Source organism: Hermetia illucens, chromosome 3, assembly GCF_905115235.1.
Source record: "Hermetia illucens chromosome 3, iHerIll2.2.curated.20191125, whole genome shotgun sequence".
Taxonomy (NCBI): domain Eukaryota; kingdom Metazoa; phylum Arthropoda; class Insecta; order Diptera; family Stratiomyidae; genus Hermetia; species Hermetia illucens.
The window spans coordinates 11,933,107-11,959,420 of NC_051851.1; the positions used below are offsets into that span (position 1 = coordinate 11,933,107).

General features: G+C 44.8%; 3 protein-coding genes across 5 annotated transcripts in view; 1 reads left to right on the plus strand and 2 right to left on the minus strand.

The window, feature by feature from the left end:
- Positions 1-26,314, minus strand: part of LOC119652778 (E3 ubiquitin-protein ligase RNF181 homolog) — a 125,725-nt gene that overhangs the window by 51,995 nt on the left and 47,416 nt on the right. The window lies entirely within an intron of this gene.
- Positions 1-26,314, minus strand: part of LOC119652777 (serine/threonine-protein kinase OSR1) — an 88,883-nt gene that overhangs the window by 15,151 nt on the left and 47,418 nt on the right. The window lies entirely within an intron of this gene.
- Positions 13,810-16,819, plus strand: LOC119650855. The gene is made up of 3 exons (XM_038054005.1): positions 13,810-15,076; positions 15,598-16,167; positions 16,224-16,819. Exons 1-3 carry the CDS (start codon positions 13,810-13,812, stop codon positions 16,817-16,819), a joined length of 2,433 nt encoding a protein of 810 aa, XP_037909933.1.

Below are 26,314 nucleotides of genomic sequence, written 5' to 3' on the forward strand. Positions count from 1 at the left end.
ATGCCCAGAAGACGACGATTGAAGATCCGTCACTTTAGCCTTGCGTTGGGTGTACATCAAATCTTCCTTCCATTTTCGAGCGAGGAGACTTCTTAGTGTGTCACTCGTTGCTCTGATGCCTTTATTCGGGATCATATTCAAAAATCCATGTCTCGTCCCCTGCTACCAATCTGTCCAAAAAAAAATTGCATCCGTTTCGTAGCGTTTAAGGAATTCCTGGCAATAAACGCTACTTGTTCATCTCACTCGTCAAGACTTTCGGTACCATTTCCGCGGAGACTTTCCTCATTTGCAGATCGTCTGTTAAAATGCGATGGACGATTATTTTGGGTATCCCGCATTCCTCTTCAATCATTCGAACACTTAACCATCGGTCTTTGTCCAAAACTTAACGCACTTCTTGCACTGGGTCCTCCGTTTGTGATCTCGAAGGGCGTCCTGAGTCGTCGTCGTCCTTCAGGAATTCGCGAGCTTCCCGAAAACTTCTTGGGCCACATTAAATTTTGGCTCTTTTTCTTCGCCCTGTTACCATAGGCACGCATTTCGAGCTGTGTCGGTTTCAATCCAGGAACACGAATAACAAACTTCGTATATATAATACAACACAAAAGCTCTGTGTTACTGCAGGGATGCAGTGGGAAACCAGATCCAACACTTTTGGGTGTCAAATACTTCGGCGCATACTAGTCTGTGAACTAGTGAACTAGTCTGGAGAATTTGACACCACCTGTATATCTGCGCCCACTATTCATTACTGCCAAGGGCATATTGGAGGAGGAAGGCTCAAAGACGGCGGTCACGAGGAAAGCTACAGACTCAACTGATGTCAACAGCAAAATGGTTTTAAGATTTAGAAGCTGGAGAACGTGGTTTTTGGATTGAAATAGTTAGACAAGGCTCGATTTGGGCCAGATCGCCATTGAAGAAGAAGAGGAGAGGAAGAGGAGAGGGAGAGGAGAGAGAAGAGGAATACTCGTGTCCATATAAAAATGTTAGGCCTTCACAGAGGACATCCGTCCATCAGTATTCCATTTCTGTAACGCTGTTAAAAAAAGTCAAGGGATTCGATGACGACTGATGAAGTTCACTATTATTGCAGCTTCTTCGCCGAGGAAGACACCTTCTGAAAACTACTCGATGCAACGGAGTAGTTTCTGAGAATGGGTACTCCTCACTTTTCCTCTGTGCTGTGAATCAGATGAAGGAATGAAATTATCGCAAACGATATGTGGAGTTCCACAATGGTCCGTCCTAGGGCCACTCTTGTGGATTATTATGTATAACGAAGTACTGACCCTAAACCTTCCTGCTGGTGTGGCCTCCATTGGTTTCGCGGACGACATTGGTGTGACGGTTGTTGCCCGCCTCCTCGAAAAAGTCAAACCTTATACAAATCAAGCAGTTCAAGACATTAAATCCTGGTTAGAGAATGCTGGTCTACAGCTCGCAGAACATAAAACGGAAGTGGTACCTACTACCAAGCGCAGAAAGTGCATGTTCATGGAGATCATAGTTGGAACACAAACAATTCATTCCAAGCCTAGTACTTAGGCATAATGATTGACCAGAGGCTAAACTTCAGATTGCATGTGGAGGGTACAGTAACCAAAGCATACAACATCGGAGCGCTGATTGCGAGAATGCTATCAAATATAGGTGGTCCAAGGCCGAGCAGTCGACTTCTTATTTCGAAGGTGGTCAGTTCGTTCCTACTGTATGCAGCCCCAGTAATGGCAGATGCACTGAAAAATATAGCAAATAAGGGAAAGGTTGGAGCTGCGTATCGCAGAAGTGCACTCCGAGCACGTTGCGCTTACAGAACAATAACCAATGAAGCAGCTTGCGTGATAGCAGGAATGGCCACGATTGAGATTCTGGCGAAAGAAAGACAACGATTTTATGATCGAAGGTATCTGACTGGAGAATCTCCTGCACTTCGGCAACAGTTCGCACGAACTGAAATTATTGTGGAATGGCAGGAGAAGTGGGACGAGTCAAAAAAAAGGCCGCAGGACAGAGAATCCCGAAATGGATAGAGCGACCCCACGGCGATGTAGGATTCTACCTAACTCAATTCTTGAGCGGACATAGAAGCCATCGGATATATGTGTATCGATTTGGGCATGATCATTCGCGAGATTGCCAGAAGCCATCGGATATATGTGTATCGATTTGGGCATGATCATTCGCGAGATTGCCCAAAGTGCCCGAATATTTCAGAGGACGCGGAACACGTTTTGTTTCATTGCCCGCGTTTCCCAGCCCAAAGGGCTGCATTGGAAGTAACAACCGGGGAGCACTTTACACACGAAAATATAATGGAAGCAAAGGGGATATGGGTCGAAGTTGAAAAGGTGATTGCAGCCATCGCTAAGAAGCTTAGACAGGAAGAAGTCAACCGGACGAATGAACACGAGAGAAACACGAGCGCAGAATAAATTCTGACCCAGCCCCGCGACTAAATGGGGGTCCCGCGGGGAGAGTGGAAGGTGGAGGTGGTTTTAATGGGTAAGAATCCGACATAATCGTGTGAAAAAATCGCAGTTAGTTTCAAGCTGCATATTGGTTAAGCAGCACAATGTGGTTGCGGGGATGATCCCGGTGGATATTTTAATCGACGAGGCAAGAGGTAGGAGAATCAGGAAGCGAGCCTAAACAAGCAAAGTGAGCGTATGCGGTCATTGGCTGCATGACAAACAGCAAGGAACTAGGCAGAGAATGGCCGGTGGACGCACAGGCTTATCCCAGACGGTGAGACGTTTTACGATCTGACTCAGTTCTTAACCAGACACGGTGGATACAGGAATTACCTCTATAGGTTCGGCTTAGATGAATCGCCCGATTGTCCTACGTGTAAAGGTGCAGCCGAAAATGCAGAACACTTTTCCTTTGCCTGCCCAACAGAGCTAAACATCCGTTTAACGGTGGAAAATCAGATAAGGTACCTGGTGCAATCAAATACAGCATGGAACGCGGTAGTTGTCAATGGTGAAACAGATTCCCTAGCAGCTAAAAACAAGAGAAGCGTAGCGGAGACATAAAAGAGAAGCTACTGCAATTAACGCCACGTAGACCGGTAGCAGCTCGTTTAGAGTGAACTCTACTTTGATTTGACTTAGGTACTCATTCACAGCTGAGTTGACTGGTATCCGACACTTAGTCACGATAACAAATCCCTCTGCCACTGGGGGTAAATTGCCCTTTTCGTTCCAGAGACTTATCTAGATTCAGGTAGATAATGATGAACCCAAGTTTCCTCTTCAGTAGTAATACGGTATAAGATGGTGTCTGCTACAAAGGTTCAAAAACTGGCGGCAACACACTATTCCCCGCTGTTTTTGATTCGATATGAGAATTTTAGGTATCCATTTTGGCAAGATCTTAACCATGCCAAGATGGTCATGTAGGACTGTCAAAATAATTGTAAATAACTCTCCCATCACTTCTGCAAGTTGTTTATTTCTCAAACAGGCATCAATCAATATTAAATTTTTACTTGTTCAATATTGGCATCCTCCGCAGGACGTTCCAATGTAGAGTCGTCTTTTAATGAATCTCTGCCTTGCTTGAACATGACATAAAAAGGTTACTTCATCAAATATAACAACATTACCAAACATCACACAATCCGCGCATCACCCAACTGAGTAGTGATAATGATATTACTTTTATGATAAGTAATGTTTTGTAATGCCCGTGTCAATGTGACATCACATCACAAGGTATCCCTAAATAACACCGAATAATACTCTAATGTATGGTTTGATATATCACACGGTTTTTCTTAGTACAAGAGGCGAGACGATGATTTCGGGTTTGTGTCTTTTCAACTAAGTGAATTTTTTGTACAAACCCGAGCAAATGGAAAATTCATATTAATCTAAATGATAAGTTATGGCGGTGGTGATGTGATATCATATTACAAAATATCACCGATCAATATTGGGATGCGCTCTATACATCATACCATCCTTAGTGCGGAAGTACAACTCGAAAGAGTGAAGTATCTATCTGGTGCAATTATGAGGAAAGGTGATATCAAAAGATTGCTAAGATCGCGTGATTTGAATCCCTTGAACTATTTGATTGGAATCTATTTTCATTGTGGTTCAATGTCAATAAGATAATTATAATTACTGACCTCAACAACATTATCCCAACCATTATGGATATCCAAACTGATTTATGACGACAAGTCATGACGAATTGGATATCACAAACTGCTTCCTTCAAAAGGAGCGCCAAAGGTCGTTTGAACGGTTGTATCTCTGGGAGATCACTCGGGAAATTAGTTAAAATTTATCATCTTTTTTGAACTCGTTGTTCTTTTGCATAAAAACGTGCTTCTGCAAAGATGAAACAGAGATAAAACTAGACGTTTTTGCAATCTTTTTGCCTAGTTTACAATGCAACTCACTTAGGGGAACCACAGTGGCCCGAGCAATAGACCATCTAGATGACCTCCAAAGTGATCTCAGTTTAGATAAAAAGAAATGTAGAAGACAAATCCAAACTTGAATCTTTATCTGTTCATTCAATTTTGCAATGAACAGACATGATCATGACAATGGTAACAACAATTAACATTTATATTTCCATTATCTCCGCAAGTACATTTTACAGATTGGACCACATCTGTACATGGATAAAACCCGACATTTTCTATCAATCAAAAGTGACAAATTCATAAATTACTGTTCTCCTCGCCATGTTCATTCAATTACACTTGGGGCATTTTATCATAATCAAAAAAAAAAAGTTCAGATTCAAGATCACGAGACAATTTATGAAGACAGATCGTTTTGCATGATTGCTGCATTGAAACGAAATCGCCTTGCTTGAAAATCGCATGGAGAATTCATAGATAAATTAATAACAGAGAAAAGATATTTAAATCTTTTTCTCTGCTGCTTTGAAAGAATAATTTCTTTTATTTTTACTGAGCTTCCTGGATGCAACATGAGATGCCATTGGAATGTATTTTGGGACTTTTAAAAAAAATGTAAAAATCTTGATATGTATAATTCTTATTTTTAAATTTAGAAAGGAATTTAATATTTTTAGAAATTACTTGGCAAACGTGAAATGCTACTGTTTATTTGCGGATGTGAGAAAAATTCATCCTACCCTGAATTGAGATAAAGAATTTTTGAAAAGGGGGAGTGTTGCGAATTCCATCATGATTTGAATTAAAAAGAGATTCGGCGGATGTTAGGTATTGATCCGGTTGGAATATCTTATTGTTAACTTGAATGGGTGATAGTATCTCTTCAAGAAAGATTCAGTAAATTTAGGATTTAACTATATATTCGGGGCATAGTTTAAAAAAATTTACCGCTCAAATCTCTATTTAAAGCCCTTTTACTTTTAAATTCCCTGAAACACTAAAACCTACTCACCATTATTCAATTACATAAATTTCCAATTATTCAAATGACCATTAACTTCTTTCATTGTCCTCTTCATAAATTGCATGGTCTGGTCATTCACGTGCCCAGGCCCTAACACATCATAATTTTTTGCCTAGCGGATCAGTTCAGGCAATTGCGGAACATTTATTTATGTTTTGCTACGAAGCAGCTGAATGCATGATGCAGCCTAAAATGTTGATGGTTGTTGTGGGTGCAATGAAAATTTGCGTTTTAGGGTTATTTTTGTGAGATTTCCAAGCGAAAATTTAAAACTTTGAAAATCGAAGCCCTGCCATGAGCACGTGGGGAAATTTGGCGATTTTGTGAAAATGCGTGATTTTTCCACAATTGAATGGGGAATTTGTTTGTGGAAACTGACAGGGAATTTTCATTTAGCGTGTCGAGCGCTAAACATTTTGTGGTTTTGATCAGTTCATGGTATTTAAGGAATTCGGCAGTTTTGAATAAGACAGCAATTGACAGTTTCGAAATTTGGTCTGCAAAACCTGTTTGTGGCGCACGTAAACCAGTAGACCACACAGAATTCCTAAGCATATTCAGCGCCCTTTTTATACGCACAGTGGCCAACGTGATCAAAATTGACGCTGGTCGGCGACCGGTTGTAGCGGGGCAGTCAGTTTGATGCGTTTGATTCGTGCCAGGTACATAGTAAGGATCGTTTTAGAGGTGAGAGATTGATTTTTAGGAAGACAGTTGAAATGAATTGCAGGTTTAACTTGTTTTTCGAATTGTTTATTATTATCTGAAACTATCTGGAATAGGCCGAACTGGATGCCAAGCTCTTTGTCAGCGTGGAATCCTTCATAGAAAACTAGAGGATCTGGACGCTGTCCCTCATGATTTCGAAGCCGCAGTAATGTTAGGAAGTAAATTTGCTCGTAATCAGATAACTAGTCGAAAATTATACCCATAAATTTGCTAAAGGCACTCAAATAATTTCCATTGCCCATTTTAGATATGTAACCAGAGATTGATCATAAAGATGATAAAGACAAGAATCCATTTCCATTTGAGCAATTTCAAATTATATTTATTAATAATTTTCTACCAGTGTCACCTTAGGCAGACGAAGAAGTCGTAAAGAATGGAGAAGGTGTGTTTAGGGGTAGCGTTTTAGCCTAAGTGATGGGATGGGAGGCAAGCGAAAACGGTGTTGAAATGATTTTCACTTGTGACCATTCCTGGAGGACAGCGCGTGATTCCGAAGTAGAGATTCGTTCTGATGGAAGGATTGTAATTTTAGAGTGCGTCACTCGCCTATGTCAGAAATAAGATCAGTTTCGAAAAGTACTAATGGAGCCCTTTCATTTGATACCGCACATGACCATATTATGAGAAAAAAAAATTTTTAACCCCTTTTCGCATGAATGGGAAATCCCCCTGACCAATATGCAAGGCCAGATAAAAGCAGCAGGATCACTGTCAAGGCCACCCAACATCAACAACCGTCTCAGATAAGGGGATGCTCTGTCATGCATCCTCTTCAACCTGGCCCTGGAGAAAGTGACTGGCGATTCAGATGTGAATGCGAGAGGAGGGGGGACAACCTGGGATGTACAGTCTACCTTCATCCAGATCGAGTAGGCGGCGCGAGATGTCGGGCTGCACATTAATGAAAACAAGACGAAGTACATTACATGGTGGTAAATTCAGCGCCGAAAACCCAAAAAACAACGAAAGGAATAAAGATAGGAGACTACAGCTTTGCGACCGTTCAAAATTTCTCCTATCTATGGCCGAAAATCTCAACCGATAACAGCTATGACGATGAAATCCGCGCACGATTGTAGGCAGCCAACAGAGCCAACTTTAGTTTGCAAAAACTGTTTCGCTCGAAAGGTCTCACTATAGGGTCAAAGTTCTTACTGTACAAGACTATGATCTTGCTAGTCCTTATGTATTCCTCAGAGACTTGGGGTCTTACCAAAAAAAAAAAACTGCGAACTTTTGGCGGCGTTCGAGAGAAGAATCCTCCGAAGAATTTAAGCGAGCCTACATAACGATGAAATCTATGAGCGATACCATGACCGTCAGGTTGTGGATAAAATCCGGCTTAATAGGTTGCGGTGGGCGGGTCACCTAATCCGTATGGATGAGGATGATCCAATTCGAAAATTCTATAAGGGCAATATCTATGGTAGACACAGAAGACGAGGCAGACCCTGCCTGAAATGGAGCGATGGCCTGGACTAGGACGGCAGGCAGCTTTTAGGGATATCAAATTGGTGGACCTCGGTGCAAAACCGGGGTGTCTGGAGTTCCTTGCTAAGGCCGGCCTGAACCGAACACCGGTTGTTGCGCCGTTGATGATGTTGATGAAACCACTTCTCAACGGTTGATTTTCCTGGTGCAAAGTCCGAGTAATATTTATCAAGCCAAGCCTTGGCTTCAAAAGTATTTTTTTTCGCCAAAAAGCAACACTCAAAATGCTCTATCCCATAAACTAATAGTCCGAAAGCTATAAAATTTGTACACGTGTCTTTTGAAGGTTAGGGTTAACTAAAAATCATATGAATTTTATACTAGTAGCGCAGTCACGAACTTTTCAGTCCAACCTTTGCATGAATGGGGACCCTTCTTAAGTTCAGCATAGAAAGATGCCTTTCACTGCAAGTGTGGGTTCAATAGCCATAGTTATTTCTGAGAAAAGTGCGATTGACAGACAGACAGACAATGAAGTGTTTCCAATAAGGTTGTTTTCCCACCCATACTATGAAAAGAAGACTGTAAGATGATCGTGCAGAGATCATGCTTGCGGCTTACCAACAACCAAGTGTTGAAAAGATTATCATTATCATTATTGTCTCTGGAAGTCAACCAAGAAAATTTGCGGAGCAAATTGCAGTCCAGTCCATTACTTTGGGCCAGCCTCATCTTAGGGGTAGGTAGGGTAGGTATCAGTGGCCGCTCCGAGAAGCCCAATTAGCGCTTTGGTCCTAAGACCGTGACTGTTGTTATAGGAACAGGGAAGCAGAGTCCAGCTGGCTCGGATCTTCAGAGCCAGCCCGTAGCATTCACGAAGGAAAGCAGCTCTCCGACCCTGCAGCTAGAAATCTCACTGAGGTCCCCAAAGAATGGTTTACCCAGTGTCCGCAGCCTGACTCGAGCCAGAGCCGGGCAATCGCAGAGAAAGTGCATGAGGGTTTCCCTTCCTTCTCCGCAGCTTCGGCAATGCGAGTTGTAGGGTAAGCCGAGCCTAGCGGCATGGTCCCCTATGGGCCAGTGGCCCGTGCAGACCGCCGTAATCTTGAATGCATTTGCGCGCGTCTGGCACAGGAGCTCTCGTGATCGGGCTATGTTATAAGCGGGCCAAATTCTCCTTGATTTGGCACAGCTTGTAAGCCTTCGCTATCTCAGGCCCGCGGCTGCTAGGTAGTGCGAGTAGACTCGGCCCCCGACAGCCGCCAGCGGAACACCGACTGTGTTCCCCGAGGGACTGCCAAGAGCAGAGCCTTGCCTGGCCAATCCGTCAGCCCGCTCATTCCCTTCTATGTTCCTATGCCCGGGAACCCAGAGGAGAGTGATCTTGAGCGTGCCGCCCAGATGGTTGAGCGTGTCTCTGCACTGCCCCACCAACCGGGAAGATGTCGTCGTTGAGTACAAGGCCGCTTGGCTGTCGGTCAGAATGGCTATGTTACGCTTGGGGCTCGAATCACGCTCCAGTCATCGACAGACTTCCAATATCGCCAGTACTTCCGCCTGGAATACACTGGTGAAACCTGGGAGACCATACGACTTGGATACACCGTGTGTATTCGAGAAAACCCCCGCGCCGACTCCATAGGCCATCTTTGATCCGTCCGTAAAGAATACCGTGTCATAGTCTTGCAACACGCCGCCGGTCTTCCACTTTGCCCTAGTTGGAAGGTCCACAGCAAAGTTTCTCGTGAAGTTCAGCTTGCGTGTGACATAGTCCGTGGGGGATGCCCAGATTTCTCGAGGTATTTCATCTAGAATGTTGCTGTGGCCGTAGGACTTCGCTGCCCAGCATCCGGACTCACGTAGTCTGACGGTACTGCACGCTGCAACATATTTGATGTGGAGGTCAAGGGGGAGGAGATGCAGGAGTACATTGAGAGCATCTGCCGGGCAAGACTGCAGAGCCCCCGTAGCACCTGCACACGCGGTTCTTTGAATCCTATTAAGCTTCGTTCTATTGTATTTCTTCTTCAAAGCCTGCCATACAATAGATCCGTACGTCAGGATCGGACGCACTACAGCGGTGTACATCCAGAGAACCATCCTCGACCGGAGACCCCATTTCTTGGCAAAGGTTCTCTTACAGGCATAGAAGGCTATACAGGCCTTCTTAACCCTCAGTTCTATGTTCAACCTCCAATTTAGCTTAGGATCCAGGATTACACCCAGATACTTCACATTAGAGGAAAGAACCAGTCTTTGTTCATTCAGCCGTGGTAGATGGAATTCAGGTATCCTTGTCTTGGTGGTGAATAGCATCAGTTGCGTTTTGGTTGGGTTTATGCTGAGTCCGCATCTTGCGGCCCACAGGCACACCTTTCGCAACGCTCCTTCCATGATGTCGCTCATAATGGACAGAAACATCCCAGATACTAGTATCACCAAGTCGTCGGCATACGCCACCACCTTCACCCCGCTGCTGTCTAATGTACGTAAAATTTTGTCCATTACTATTAACCAGAGCACCGGTGAGATAGCACCACCCTGGGGCGTGCCTCTGTTCACAGCTCTGGTCAAGTGGTTGCCTCCCAGATCGGATTGGATTATCCTGGTACTCAGCATGGATATAATCCAATGCCTCATCTTAAGGAGCCTGTAACTCAGGGAATTTTTTTCACCAAAGGGAGGATAGAGCGGGAAGTGAACAAGAATCTGAACATAATGCGCAAAACGGGCCATCTGCCAGCGCTCTTCATCATATTTCCGACAACTGTCGTCCCCTCCCCTCCCCACTTCCAATCTTGTGCAGGTAACACGGAGAACTTCCTGATAAGTCACCCCATCTATCTGCCTCTTGAGTGTAAGTTGTCGTTGTTCAAGAGCAAACTACCCTCCCATTATGTTAATAGTTTAACGTTCCTTGGCAAGCAGGGTAAATGGAATCTCTCCCGCGACCACCATCACAACCGATTCTGAGACAACGCGGTAGACAGACACCATTCCCAAAGTTTCTCGTCTCTGTGTTTGCGCAATTGTCAAAGCCTTCACGCGGAAGAGGAACTGTTTGATCGGTAAAGGTTTTGGTGAACCATCAAAAACCAGATCCCAGGATGCCATGATAGTGTAGACATAATCTGCTGAGCGGTGGTGCCTGGCATCCGTGAGGCAAATCGTCCGAGTCACAAATGCCCTACATATAGTCGAGTCCAGATCTATTGTCATGTCCGTAAAAGTCGTCACGTTTGTCAAAATTCACAGTACGTCTATCGTCATCTCTGTGAAAATTGTCTTCATTCCGTCCTTCGTCAGGTCTGTAAAATTCATTTGTATTTAGTCCATTGTCACGTCTGTTTCTTATGTGCGCGACACGTGCTGAAGCAGGCTGATGGTGTGGTGCCTGATGCATTGAGTGCGTTCGGGGCTCGAAGCGCAGATAATCACTTTCGAACCAGTCCTTCAACACGTGAAGTGGCATAATCGTCCTGCGTGGAAGGAACAACTCAACCCAAGGTTCTCTGGTCGTGGACTCATGCTACCGTCAGTCGCCGTTATCCGTTGGCAGATCAAGCTCAGCAGAGCTCCATTAAGCTGAAGGGAACTTGGAGGGAAGGTGATGCAGATTGCGTGAAACGTTTTCTCGATGTGATAAATTCGTACAAGGCATAAAATGGTAATTATATGAAATGAGAAACTGAAACTACCTAACGTTGTCCATCCACCCTGACAACTAACCCGTGCTCAGCAGCGAGCTTTGTTTTTGTTTATCACGGTGTAGAGTCTCCGCCAGATCTGTGCCCTGTCATTGTGGTGCGTGCCACCTCACAGGTCGGCAATAAAAGATACTCTCTAGGGGATGCTAGCCTCGTGAGCTTTGGTACCAGGTTCATAATTGAATTAACGACAGTGTCTGCTGTGGCACTACCACCTCCCGAAGTGTCCTCCAAGCAGCTCTGTCTGTTCCAAGAGCTTTGACGAATTTCTCGGTGTTCACCTTTGGAGCATTCCAGGAGATTGCCAAGCTGGTACACATTGAGAGATAGCGTCACCCAGTTCGGACGCGATGAATTGACGGTCGTTCGCCAAAAAATCTTCTAGAATTTGCAATACATTCACTGACGGCACTACTAATTTGGACGTGAAGGTTCGGTCAGGAATGCTTTCTTCGCAGTCTGGACACTGAAACTTTGGGGTGGATCCTGCATTTAAAAACATGAGCCCTGTTCTAGCCGCCATTACTAGGACCTGTCTCCTTCTGGAGACTGGGTGAGTCCTGCCCATTCAGTGTTACTTATCACTTTCGACTATTATCTCAGAAGAAAACTGTGTGTCAACTTTGTTCCAACGTTACCAGGAACAAAAAACATTAAAAATGCTATGCACAAAAATATAGGTGGATATTGAAAAAAGTTACAATCCGCAAAGCTATTCTGCTTCTAAGGTCCCCTTGGGATTTGTCCTCTCAGGCTGTACAGCAATTAGGTTGGAAGAAACTTTAGACCTCTGTTCCGATGGTAATGCCTTGAATATGATCGGGGAAAGTGACTTTTAAAAGGAAGACGATATTCAACTTGCTATTCTAATGCTTAGACAAGAATTAGAAAACTCTTTCAACTTCTGGGTCCGGAAAGTCATAAGTTTTTCGAATGGCATAATGCACAATGTAAGGATTCCAGATTTTTGTAGGAACTAAAGGAAGCTTGGGTCGAAAAATAAAATTATGACATTATTGATTAAAATTTTGCGTCACCATAAATGTCACCGCAGTAAAATTTCAGAGGGTTTTGAAGAGCAAAACGGAGTCCACGAAAGTTGCGTCTTGTCACCGATATTATATCTTCTTGTTATTAGTGACCTTCTTCATACTGTCTTGTCCGGAGGACTTGGAGGAGTTCAGTGGACGATGACATCTTTCCTCAAACACCTTGACTACACTGATAACAACTGTTTGCTCTCTCACCGGGTCATGGATCTTGGCCAAATGGCTGCGGATTTCGAAAGAGAGTCAAGTGCAGTTGGACTAAAGATAAACACCAACAAAACTAGGATTCTCAGTGTGACGGGTAATCGCACTATCTCTATCTACATTAATGGGCAGAGTATCGAAGGTTTTGGTCAATTTGTATATCTTGGAAGCATAGTTTCTGCTGACGGTGGTACCGAACTGGATGTTGCCCGCATTAACAGCGCCAGATCGTTTTTCGCTGCCTTGTCTAAAATCCACAAATGCTGTTATCATACCACCAAGATCAAATTGAGACTCTTCTGTGCTAGTGTTTTTCTGGGTTGGGAGTAGCACACGGAAAGTGAACTCCACTGTTACTTAAAAGCTCGAAGACTTCGTCAACACCTGTTTGGATCGTATCATCGGAATACGCTGGCTTGATACTATCACAAGCAAAGAACTTAGTTGGCGCACAGGTCTGGCACTCATACGCTCTTGAAGGCAGAAGTGTCAGTGGATAGGTCACATATTAAGGAGGGGTGACAATTGCGTTTGCGGATTACGCCGTGCAGTGAAATACACTCTCACTAAGAGCATTTGGCGCAGAGCAATAGAGAAGGAGTGCAGGGATCTCGGGAAATCGTGTGCGAAGCTGAAGCGTATTTCAGGCAACCGCGAGCGATGGCGCGTGAGTGTGGTTGACGCGGTGTACCTTACCTAGGGGTGAATGGAAACTATATTTATATGTTGACAGCTCGGTGCGGGACAATGGGGTGTTCTCGCTAAGCTATAACTTTGAGAGCAGTATATTAGTTAAGAGGTGCTAAACAGTAGTATCAAAGGAAAATGAAACGAACTGCACTATTTGAAGTTTCTTTCCCTTTTCTGAGTTCTTATGGTGGTCTTCATTTCCTTCGAACTTCGACCGGATGTGAGTAAATTGGAAAACATCGAGTCGTCCTGGTATGATCAGAGCTCATATTTGGTCGCTGTGGCCCGCTAGAACTGCATTTGGATCAGAAGGTCATATGTCAATAGCGGGAGAGGCATCTAGAAGAAACTAAAATCCATTATCAAATGAGCCTTAATATTGTCACAAACGAGCAATCGCGACCATAACGATGGGTAGCAGAGAGTCGAGTTCGAGACGCCGACCGATATGGACCACAGTATGTTCCGTGTTTAAAAACGTGAAATAAACAATTCTTGTAAATCAGTTAAAGACTTTGCTTTCTGTCTCGGCCCCTTTGACAGATCAGAAGAGGAATATTCCTTTTCGGTTTCGGTGAATGCAAAATGCCGCGACAAAAATTCGCAATCGCAGATTTAACGTGCCCGGTATTACGGAAGTTGCTGCGTGACCGGGAGTTGAGATCGGCCGGGCGAAAACCGGATTTAGTGAAGCGGCTGATCGACAGTGAAGGTAGCGATGAAATCGAATTGTCCGACAACGAAATCGAGGACAATGACGACGACCTTCGACAGACGGTTTCCGCTTTGGTGGAAAATGTGGCGTCAATAATGGCGGCCATTAAAAATGGCCAAGTCGGTGTACCACCCGTACCACCTGTTCCACCCGTTCCATCAGCTGTCCTACCCCAGGACGACGATGCTATGGCCGAAGCCCATCATCAACGCACACCATTCAATATTACCGCACCGACTCATTCAACGGCTTTCGGCGATATCGAACCGACACTACGACGGCGCAACGAGACGATGACGTCAACTCGTCAACCGACCGCGGAATACGTATTTCAACCACGAGATGTTATCGGGATTCTACCAACATTTGACCCGCTCGACGATGTGTCCCCATCAGCCGAACAATGCATCGACCGAATTGAAAAATTGGCTCAGGTATATCACTGGGAGGAATACCTCGTTCTGTTTGCCGCTCAGGCTAAGTTGAAAGGCCCGGCTAAACGATGGATTGACGGATTGCAAACGATGTTTGCAACGTGGGAAGAATTCTCCATAGCGCTAATTGCAGATTTCCCCAGTCGATTTACGACAGAAGATATGCGACAGCGGCTCGATAGCAGCCGTCGCGCACACAACGAAACAACCGAAGAATATTTTTTCCGCGTCTGCGCAATGGGACGACGGGCGAAGCTTGACGACGAAACGATCGTGTATTACATACGACGAGGGCTTTGTATGAAACCATTACAAACTGCCATAGCCACGATGCATTTCAACACGCCGAGCGAAATGCTAGTGGCCATGCGACAATTTGTAGCGAACGATCCGGGAACGAACGATAGTTCCAATAGCGTTCGGGGTGAACGAACGAATATACTCCGATCGCTGCCGCTGCTAAATGCTGCAAATCAAAACTCGAGGCTATGTTACAATTGTTTCGAAAGAGGGCATTTGTCGTTGAACTGTCCGAAGCCGCAACGAAGACCACGATGCGTGAAATGCAATAGAACTGGCCATGCCCAGAATGACTGCCCGACAGCCGCGCGAACAGAAGTCAACCGCCGAGAGACAATAAATCGTATAGCACAACACACAGACAACAAATTGCTAACGAAGACAGTGGAAATAGGCGACCACAGTAGATCTACTATAGGCAGTACCCTTACAAAAATGACCCCACTTGCAAATGAGCTTGCAGAAGCTTATCTGTACACATCAGAGACGCTAAACAAGGAAAAGGTATAATCTTCGTCAAATCGTATTGGTAAGAGAGAGATAGGTGAGCTTTTGCTATCCTGGTACTACGGCGTGCTCACCCATATAGTAAAAAGTTGTTTCACGTATTCACTTATACATAAGCAAAAACTTGCCAATCTCTCATTGGCAAGTCCGGGCGGTATGTCAAACACAGCTGATCGGGTTTTCGGTACACCTCACTCATGCTCAAGGGCAAAACAATTTGAAATCGTGTGTACTCGCACTGATTTCCCCCCTTGAGGGGCAAGGGGGAGTGAGGTAGCTGTCTAGTATCTAACTGTGTAGGCGACGATGAATTTGAGTGTATTGTGGACTCAGCAAGTAGCTGTTCTTTGATCAGACAGTCTGAGGCTCAACGAATTGGACAGATTAAACAATTCGAGCCAGCACAACAACTTAAAGGGTTCGGTGGAGCTGTATACCTTTGCAATAAGAAAATAATTGCAATAATCAGAATTGACGACGTGATACTGGAGGGAGTTTTGTATATCGTGGACGACGAGCAGATGGATAAGCCGATACTCATTGGAACCGATATTCTACTGCAAGAAGGTAGGTGCTGCACAATTCGTGGTCGTGAATTTAAAATGACATCGGAATTCGAGAACATACGAACCGGACCAATATCATCATTCGATAAAGAACAACTGTTTGAAGTATTGGAAAAATGGCATAAGTGTTTTTCTACTAATTTATCAACGATCGGTCGTTCAAATTCCACCGAAATGGAAATCCGTGTTACAACTAGCAAACCAGTCAGTCGACAGCCTTACAAGGTTCCGTTCCCGAAGCGATTGAAAGTGGAAGAAATGATCGACGAGCTACTGAAAGCTGGAATAATTCGACCGAGCGAGTCGGAATATTCATCTCCGGTCATACTGGTCGCGAAATCAGATGGTACAGACCGACTTTGTATCGATTATCGAGCATTAAACGCGATTACAGTGAAGGAACCATTCCCAGTGTGGAAGAGCAAGTGGCACAATTGGCCGGAAATTCCTTCTTTACTACGCTGGATTTCATTTCAGGATATTACCAAATCCCGATTGCCGAATCATCGAAAAAGTATACGGCTTTCGCCACTCATATAGGCCAATATGAATTCAACGTAGCTCCATTTGGATTGACCAACGCTCCATTCAAATTCCAAAGAGAAATCCGAAAAATCACATCGAGAATGAAACGACGAGTAGTATCTTATGTTGACGAAATCATCATACCGAGCAAAAATATCAAAGAAGGCTTGGAAGCGTTGGATGAGTTCTTAGGAATATTAGCGGAAATCGGTATGACATTAAATATAAAGAAATGTACATTTTTAGCGACCGAAGTATCCTTTTTGGGACATCGAATCACTAAGGAAGGTCTTCTACCCGGTGAAGTGAAAACCGATGCAATCCAGAAATTCCCAACACCTAGTAATCGAACCGAGGTTCGACGGTTTCTTGGACTAACTAGTTTCTTTCGACGATTTGTTCAAGGATATGCTCAGATAGCTTTACCGTTAACTCGATTGCTGAAAACGAAGGATGCGGAACCATTTACATGGACATTTCTTGAACAGGAAGCATTCGATACCTTACGAAGAGCTCTTTATCATCCACTACGAGATCTACGAGGTTAAGCGACAGCACGAAGTCCACACGGACGCGAGTTCGAATGGAATTGCTGGAGTGTTACTTCAAGAGAGCGACAACAGGTTAAAACCTGTCATGTACTTCAGTCGGAAGTGCTCGGAGACCGAAGCGAAATATCACAGTCATGAGCTAGAGGTTCTAGCCATAGTCAACAGCCTGGAACGATTCAGAATGTTTTTGATCGGAAAGAGGTTTCGTGTCATTACTGATTGTGCTGCAATAACATCTACGAAAAATAAAACTTCAGGAATTCGATTGTGAATACATCCATCGAAGTGCTGATCGCAGGCGACATGTAGACGCTCTGAGCAGAGCACCCGTAGAGCCTCCAAACCCAACCAAGACAGTCGCCGACCTCGTCCTTAAGGTGGAACTCGATGAACACGATTTCTTGACGACCATCCAGCTGCAGGATATGAAGTTAGCAAATATTGTCAAAGTTCTTCAAGGAATGAGCTCTGAACAAGCGACACAGATTCGACGCGAATACGTTTACAAAAATAACCGTTTGTACCGCAAAGTTGACGATCAGTTGAGATTCGTTGTACCGACGGCAATGCGATGGAGAGTAGTGCGTACGTACCACGATGACATGGGACACTTTGCTGCGGAGAAAACTTTAGATCGATTGAGGAAAGATTTTTGGTTCCCGAAAATGAGAAAATATGTCAAATCATATATATCAGCATGCATGGAATGCGTGTACAATAAGACAGTGACAGGGAAGGCCGAAGGGCAGCTATACATCGACACTGTGAAACCTATTCCCTTCATGCGATTGCACCTGGATCATGTAGGACCACTGCCGATCCTTTTACTAAATTTACAGTCTTAAAGGCCGTCCGTAGCGTAAACACCCAGCCAGTAATACGAGCGTTGAATGAATTGACTTCGTACTTTGGGCTACCAGCTGTTGTCGTCACCGATCGAGGCACGGCTTTCACTTCTCACAACTTTGCCGAATACTGTATATTAAACGGGATCCAACACATTCAAACAGCTGTTCGAACACCTCGAGCCAACGGCTCAATCGAAAGAATTAATCAAACGGTTTGCAAATGTCTTCGAGCCAGCTGTGTAAGCGATTCAGATTGGGAGACAGCTATCCGCGACATCCAGTGGACTTTGAACAGCAATACAAATGCAACGACCAAATATAGTCCGAACGATCTCATGTTCGATTTTCGATTGCGGGACGTTGTTCATAACCGTCTCGTACAAGCCATCCACGATGAAGCGAACGATTCACAAGAAAGTATCGATATCCGACGGGAAAGGGCAACTAAAGCGATTGAAGCCGAGCAGGCAAAATGGAAGCAGCGATTCGATAGGCAGCGCAAGAAGCCTTCTCAATATCAGGAGGGTGATCTGGTCGTGATTACCAACGTTGCTCCTTCGACGGGGTTTTCTCGAAAGCTGGAGCCGCGATATCGAGGGCCGTATGTAATTTCGAAAGTCTTAAGGTTCGACCCATACGTCGTTGAAGATATCGAAGGTCTCCAACGTCGACAAAGGCGCTTTAATTCGGTGTTCCACGCCGAACATCTTAAACCGTGGTGCACAGCTGCACCTTTCCTCGACAACGATACCGATGGGAGCGACAACGAAGAAGACTCGGGAGAACGTGCCCGGCCAGGAGTCCGATTTGTCAGGAGTGGCCGAACTGTCACAAACGAGCAATCGCGACCACAACGATGGGTAGCAGAGAGTCCAGTTCGAGACGCCGACCGATATGGACCACAGTATGTTCCGTGTTTAAAAACGTGAAATAAACAATTCTTGTAAATCGGTTAAAGACTTTGCTTTCTGTCTCGGCCCCTTTGACAATATTGACTTAATTGGCAAAGCAGTGAGCACCAGTTGCGCTGGGGATAGGTTAGGAAAATCAATAGTCAGGATGATTCAGCAAAATTCAACGGAGTCTATAATAAACTATAAATTATTTTGTCATTTAATCTAAAGATCACAAGCGCGATGACTATTCAACTCCAATCATTCAAGCCAATTGATCCAAGCTGATAACATCCCCCAAAGCTCCAAACGGGTTATTAAAATAGTGTCATTCACCACTTTGCATATGACCAAACACCCAAGCTTATACATAACAATTTAAAAATGCAAAACAAAAGTTAATACATTATAAATGATGGCAAACCGAGAACATGGTCTGAAATTAAACTTGTTAGCTATTTTTAGCTGGACAGCAACAAATTTATAAATAGTGAAGAAGCCACACGACCTTGCTGCTGGGCGGTCTTATCAAGTGTGGTATTCTTTTCAGTGTTATTGTCTCATTACCACTACTTTTGTTCCTTGTGCTTTTTCATGTTCACATGTGTGCGATATATGTTGAATTCAATTTATCAAGCATAATGGATTATATGTATTTGATTCTCCCAGGCGGGTGCCAAATAGTAGCTTGTATACTGTTTGGTTTCAGATTAGATAAGGAGGGATGTTGTGGTATTGAGTGTTTCGGTGTGAATTTGCATATTGTAGGGTTGCAAGTTCCTGAGCTGGTCTATTTGCTGGGGTAGTTTCTGCAACATTTCTTTCTAATTACTTTGAAAAGTTGACTTGACGAGCGTTTTTTGCTTTTTGCGACTATCGGTCGTTCACCTTGTGATAGATAACTAGCCAACGACAAAAATTTGCTAACTTATCTAGCTGAGTTTTGAAAACGAAGCTAAGCTTGTCTTTGCTTTCAAATTTCAACTTAGATTTTGCTAATTATGCCTGTATGCCGCGCGGGGATTTGATATTCCAACCCAAGACCGTCAAATGTATTAAAAAAGTTGTTTCTAATTAAAATTTGCTGTTTTCCGGTTGTTTTGATAAACTTTTTTTTAAAATGTTTCATCAGTTCCAAGTGATAAATTATGGTTTATAAATTAGTAGGGTTCGATTACCTAACATCACATCACCTGATAGTTATCTGATAAATTAGTAGGGTCCGATTACCTCATATCACATCACATCACCTGATAATTATCTGATAAATTGGTAGGGTTCTATCGAAATGAAGGCCATGTAATAATTTATAATGAGCTAACAGTCACGAGTACTACATAACATACACATGCGGGAGTTTTATCTTTTCGGATTGCGTCATGTTAGTATCTTAACAGACCTAGTTGGGGAAAAAAGTCGCGGTTAAATAAATAAAATTATTAAATTGTGTCATATTTAAATTAGAATAAAAAACCTATATTCAACCAACAATAATTAAAGCAATTGTTCAATTACTCTGTCAAACGAACCCTTAGTTTTTTTTCGCAATATATCATTCATAAATTATCGAAGTTATCTATGTGAGCAAACAAACTATCTAACCTAAGCAATTACATTGTGAGTACCCCGCCCACTCTGTGACATTCACTTCCCATTGAGGCGCATATACCTAATATGCGGCGTTATTTTACTCATTCTATACTAATCGAATTATTTTAAAGTACTTTGCAATTTATGATACCATAGATCCCTGCTTTATCTGTTTTATATATTTATAGCTTTAAAATTATAATTTTGGATCTTTAAGTCTATTGAAAGTAAACAAAGTAATTATGGTGCAGCAGAAAAATATATTTCGCCGGCGGTATGACGCTAGATTATAGCAATCAGACGGACCGCTGAAAACAGTCATTGTTGACAGAATCATTAAGACAACCTGCGTCAATTGATGGATTTATTGAAGTCTCACTTTTGATGGCAATTGTATGCACATGCATATATTATACATACAACGTCTGAAATTTTATTTACTTTTATTTAGATAATAGTAAAAATGGATTTCCAAAAAATAAGGGTCGTAAAAACAATTGACACTGATGCATACTTTCGTGAAAAAGTTAATCTTCTGCTGGCTTCGATTAAAGCTTTAATTTCAGGAACCTTTAAATATTATACGTTTGGGAATCGATTGGATCAGAGAACGTAGATAAACAATTTCAAAATATTCTGGACGGAACCGTCAATACCAAAAGAAAAAAAAAAAAAATAAAGCGACGAGAGAAGAGCGAGCTGCTGGCATCCAACCAGGAGAGAGTAGCCACCCAGAGCAGTACAATCGGTGCCAACCGTAGCACCGCAGGGACCTTCCGGAGCGAGGCGACAGACGGACTAGTGGTTTCTAGCCTGGAATCAACTGCCGTCAAGCTGGTTATAGCGAGTACCAGACATAGTACTCCTAACCCGAAACCCTCGACATGGGGTGAGCTTTCAAAAGTCAACACCGACAAGAACGTCGGTCACTGGAAACCGAATAAGAAGCGAAGGTCCACTGGTGTCCTGCTCAAGAGCCAGTACCAAAAGGCCATGCATATTATCCGCAAGATTGCTAAGAATAAGGAATGGAAAGGACCTCGTTAAATACCAGGCAATTGTTGAGAAATATAACAGCAAACGCCTGGCAGACGAGCAGAAGGCGAAGCCCACGGCTCTCAAACGTAATCGATCTCAAAAACAGGTTGAACAAAAATACAAGCGGAGCAGACTGGGCAAGAGTCCGGACGTTAAACGATCTCTGGTGAAAAATTAGCAGCAACAGCCAGCCAACGAACCACGAACTGCAAAACTCTTCAGCGACGTGGCCAGGAGTCACTTATATGTAGCACTGGCAGATGGCAATTCCGCTAGCGGAAAACTAGCGCCGGAGGTGTGGACTAGTGTTGAATATCTCCTGGACGCCAAAGGTGAACATACGGATTCATCCCTGTTTTGATTTCATGGGGGGTTGGAACACATTATACCTTGCGAGGACTTTCTCGGTTCGTGCGTCGCTAAGATCAGCGACGCCTGGGAGGGCGTCACGCTCAAAGTCATCCCTTACGCCGAGATTCTCAGGATACTGGTCGCACGCATCTGGTTGCCGAAGATCCGCACGGACAAGCTCGTCCAATTCCTGCGCCTTCCAAACCCCAGACTGGGACGACTGGGTAGTTATCAAGGACGAAGAACTCCAGACAAACAGCCAACCCTTTTCTGATCCGCTCTGCAAAACCTGACGACCACCTGCATCCAATTAACACCGCCAACCCTATTGGAGGAGATGAGGATCCGAGGGGACTGACAATCCCCCATGCAAGCAGAGCATGCTGAGGTTAACGCAGATAAGTCTGCAGTACTCTGATATTACCCTACTAACCGATATTGAAATTGTTGGGGTGGAGAACTGGAGAGTCTCTGACCAGAAATCCTCAGATTGTAGTTGGATGTTTTTCAGTCTAGATCTCGCCGCAGAGTTTTCCAAATCCTTCAGAGATAGCACGAAGATCGACTGGTGGAGGTTTGTCTGTCCAAGGAACATAGGACTATTACTTAACCATGTTTCGTTACAATTATTCAGATCATACTTTTTGGCAACGGATATGTTGTTGCCGCGACGACACACTAGTCAAAAGCGTCATTCTTGACATTTTTCCTCATTCCACGTCCGTTCAATGCGGCGGCAGAGGCGAGTTCTTCATGATGTTCAGGGTTCGCACCTCTGATGTGCCGGCACTTCATCTTGGCTTAGGTGAAACCGCACGGGTTCAGAGAAGCAAACCGACCACGTGATCCCGTCAGTGGGCTCACCGAGCAAATCTGACACTTCGCGGGCGTTTTGAAGCGACCACCGGCTCGTCGAATGCTTTCAGCCTTGACAAAGAGACCATTTGGGCCTGTTTCGAACGTCGAGTTTGAACGAGTGCTCGCCTCGCTCCAGAACTCCAAAGAGGCCCTCGTATGGTGATTGAAACGGCCTCCGAGGAGCGTTGACTCTAATAGGGAGCTGTGAACATGTCTCGAGGTGCCCTCTGTTGTCGCTTATTGGGAAGGTGGAATTGGTCGCAGCTTCGAAACTGCGTCTCTGGGCAGACGCAGCATCCTAGAGTCGTTTAACCCTGTTCTGATGTCCAGCACAGGGTCGGCGGGGAGGCGCAGATTCTCCCCGTATACCACCTCCGCGGGGCTGGCCGTGAACTCCGTGTGAACCGCACATGGATGGCCTCAGGTGACCACACAACCTCACGGGAGTCTTTGGTTTTGAGCCCAAACTTGTAAACGTTAGGGATGGCTTGGTGATGAGCGGCCTTGGGCAAAAAACGACGATAGAAGTTTAACATGCCCAAGAACCATCGCAGATCCTTCACCGTGGTTCGTAGGGGAAAGCTCTTAATTGCCTCAACCTTGTCTTGGTCAGGTTGGGCACCGTAAGGGGTTTTTAAGTGGCTGAGAAATTTTGCCTGCTCCTGCAGGAATCTGAATTTTTCAACGTTTAGGACTAGTCCGGCCTCAAGGAGACGGTGAAAAATGTACTCGAGATGGTCTAAGTGCTCAGATTCGGACGAAGAAAAATACATATAAACGAAACAAAAGTTCAAGTTTCGTAGGATACAGTGGATGAAGCTCTGGAAAGTCTACACAGTATTGCATAAGCCGAAAATCACCCTGGTGAACTCGAAGAGTCCGAAAGGTGCGCAGATAGTCGTTTTCGGAATGTCTTCGGGTGCGACAGGGATTGGATGATACGCCTTGGCTTGATCCAAAATCGTAAAAATACGGCCCATGGCCGCCACGAATGCGCGAATGCGGTGGTTGGCAACATCCTCTAAAAAATAGAGAGCGTGCCGTTTTTGCAGGTGGAAATTTTCCTCACCTCAGCGCCCATGTCGACCAGGAGTCAACGCCTGCTCAGGAGGTTGAAAATTGTAAGCCGACGCGGTACTGCATTTCGGGTAGCCGTCGTCGAGGCACCCAGTGAGCCTAGTTTTTGCTGCATAAAAAGTGCATTCGGTGGTATATTTAGTCGTTTGAGCTCCGTATTTACGATGATACTAGCAAACCGTCAAGGGTGATGAGGGTCCCGGTGTGTGACTACCCGAGACCTTTTCGAGAAGTAGACCTCGACCGTGATTGCGATTGAGATCTACTTCCCGCACGTAAAGTACCAACCGTCACTGTGAGCTTCGTGACCGCGTTGGCCAATGTCGTCACCATTGCCTTGAGCTTGAGCCAACCTTGTTCCCACCCAGCTGCTGCCCTGCCTGTGGAATGTCGCGAGGGTGAACATCTCTTGGAGCAGGCAGAGCCGTGCTGGAGGGCTCTCTGGGGTTAGTAGTATCGCTGACGCCGTCGTAAATTTAGTGATGAACCTGACAACGACGGCGTGTGATGCTTCCATGCTCCGGAGGAGTCCAAGCCACGACAAGCTTTCTACGTATTGGTGGACGGCAGAAATTGCCGACCTATGGGGGGAATGTCAAAAGCTTCGCTGATTTTGCGGTTTACACGTCAACGAGGCATGCGTCATAAAGGCACAGTATAGATAAATAAATAAAAGCAAAACTCTCGGCTGACAAAACCTCGTCAACGAGGTGAGTGAGGACCCGTGGCGACTTGACTATAAGCTTGTCACCTGGAAAATTGGGATTCTCAGGAAGCCCGGCATACCAAGTAGCGACCAGATGGACCGCATAGTAGGGGCATTATTCCCCAGACATCCTCTACGGGTCGATGTCAATAGTGCGGACAGTTTAGAGGATCGCCCCCTTTTCACAGTACGAGAGTTCGAAGAAGCGGTTCTCACTATGAAAAACAAGAAGGCGCCAGGTCGAGAAGCTCATCAGGAGTATTAGGCGACTTATCCCCAAGGCAGTTCGGGTTCAGGACAGGGAAATCCACAGTGGATGCTGTTATGGAGGTCATGGATGTGGTTCATCGAGCCGATGCATACAGCCGCCGATCTCGACGGATAATGCTCCTCATGACGCTTGATGTCAGAAACGCCTTTAATTCCGTAAGATGGACAGATATGTTAGGCACATTAGAAAACTCATTCCACATGCCTAGCTATCTCTTGCGGATATTGAGGGATTATCTGAAAGACCGCTCCCTGCTCTATGAGGCACTAGAGGCCCAGAGGAGGATGGAAATCAGGTCGGACCTGTGGAACGCTTCCTATGAAAGTCTGCTGAGATTCGATATGGCCGAAGAGTCTCGCTTGGTCGGATATGTAGACGACTTTGCGGCACTTGTTGCCCGATGCACTGGCGCAAAGCGAATGGATGACTACTTATGGTTTCAGCATTGCGCTGAAAAAAAAAACGGAAGTAGTCATCTTGACTAGAAAGAGAATCCCGGCCCTGCGCCCCATCGATCGGCGAGTTGACTATAGAGTCAAAACCAGCGGTTAAATACCTTTGTTTGATGCTCGACTCGAAGATGAGCTTCTTCGAGCAAATCAAAATAACAGCGGAATGGGCTGCAGCTGGAGTCCCGTGCTTGAGTCGGCTAATGGCGCATATCGGGGGCCCTATATCTACTGGAAGACGTCTCCTTATGGGAGAAATGTAGCCGGTTTTACATTATGGTGGGGAGGTAAGCGCCTTGTTCAAGTGCAGAGACGGAGAGCTTTGTAGCGGCGTCTGTTTATCGCACTCAGAACCGGCCGTGATGGTGATTGCGTGAGTGATCCTCATTGCCCTCCTTGCCAAGGAGCGTAAAGCTATCTACCGCCATAAGGGCGAAAACTTAAGTGAGGTGGTTGCCCGTGAAGATCGTCAACGCCCCTTTACCGAGTGGCAATACTCTTGACAAAATGAGCCAAGGAGCAGATGGACTGCGCGGCTCATCGACAATTTAGACCCGTGGCTGAACCGAACGCACGGTGAGATTGACTACCTCCTTACTCTACTTCTAAGCGGGCATGGAGGTTTTCAATCTTACCTGCACACGATTGGGAAGGCGTGATCTCCTGATTGCGTGTTCTACAATGGAGTGGCGGGTGATGCTGAACACACCTTTTTCTCTTGGGAAAGGTGGGATGGCTTTCGTCAACAATTTATTCAGGCACAAGGGAGCTCTCTTCAGGCAACATTGCCAGAGAGATGCTGCAGAGCACTGGCAGCTGGACTCGTGTTGCGCATTATGTTTCGACTCCCTTTATTGAGAAGATGATTGAACTCGACCAGCAGAGGGATCGGATGGCAAAGAGTCTCCTGAACTAACAACTCCTTTCCTGTTGGTGAAAGGGATTCCCTGACTTGAAGGCTCCAAAAGTAGGGAGAGCTAGCCCGAAGTAATGTGTCAAATGATTCCAGGTTTGTTCTTTTATGACAGGGAGGTGTTTAGTTGGTAGTCTGACGGCGTACTTTTGCATTGTATCTTCGTTTGAGGAAGCCGGGCAATTGCATCGTGTCTTCTTATTCCTGACTAATCGATTGAGTTGCTAGAAAGCTTGAAAAGATTTTCACGGCCTGAGGGACAATACAATGGTTGTCAGATAGAGGTTTGGTACCAATCGAGGTTCGCTCCATTTGCCAAACTGTTCAAAAGATTCTAGGAAACGTCCCTTATTCCGAATCAGCGAGAAATCGTTTAACTGTATCACGTATTTTTTCGCCTTAAAGCTCGTGGAATATTATCAATTTTCCTTAAATTTATTTTTAGTTAAATCAAAGCTAATTTCCGAGACATTCTGTACTATGTATTATCTACCTGAT

What these genes read in the sequence shown, in the direction of transcription:
- LOC119650855 (XM_038054005.1), top strand. Translation starts at nt 13,810, where the DNA reads ATGCCGCGACAAAAATTCGCAATCGCAGATTTAACGTGCCCGGTATTA. An exon ending in AGTGGAAATAGGCGACCACA is followed by an intron (nt 15,077 to 15,597) that starts GTAGATCTACTA and finishes AACAACTTAAAG; the next exon opens with GGTTCGGTGGAGCTGTATAC. An exon ending in ACCATTCCCAGTGTGGAAGA is followed by an intron (nt 16,168 to 16,223) that starts GCAAGTGGCACA and finishes ATTTCATTTCAG; the next exon opens with GATATTACCAAATCCCGATT.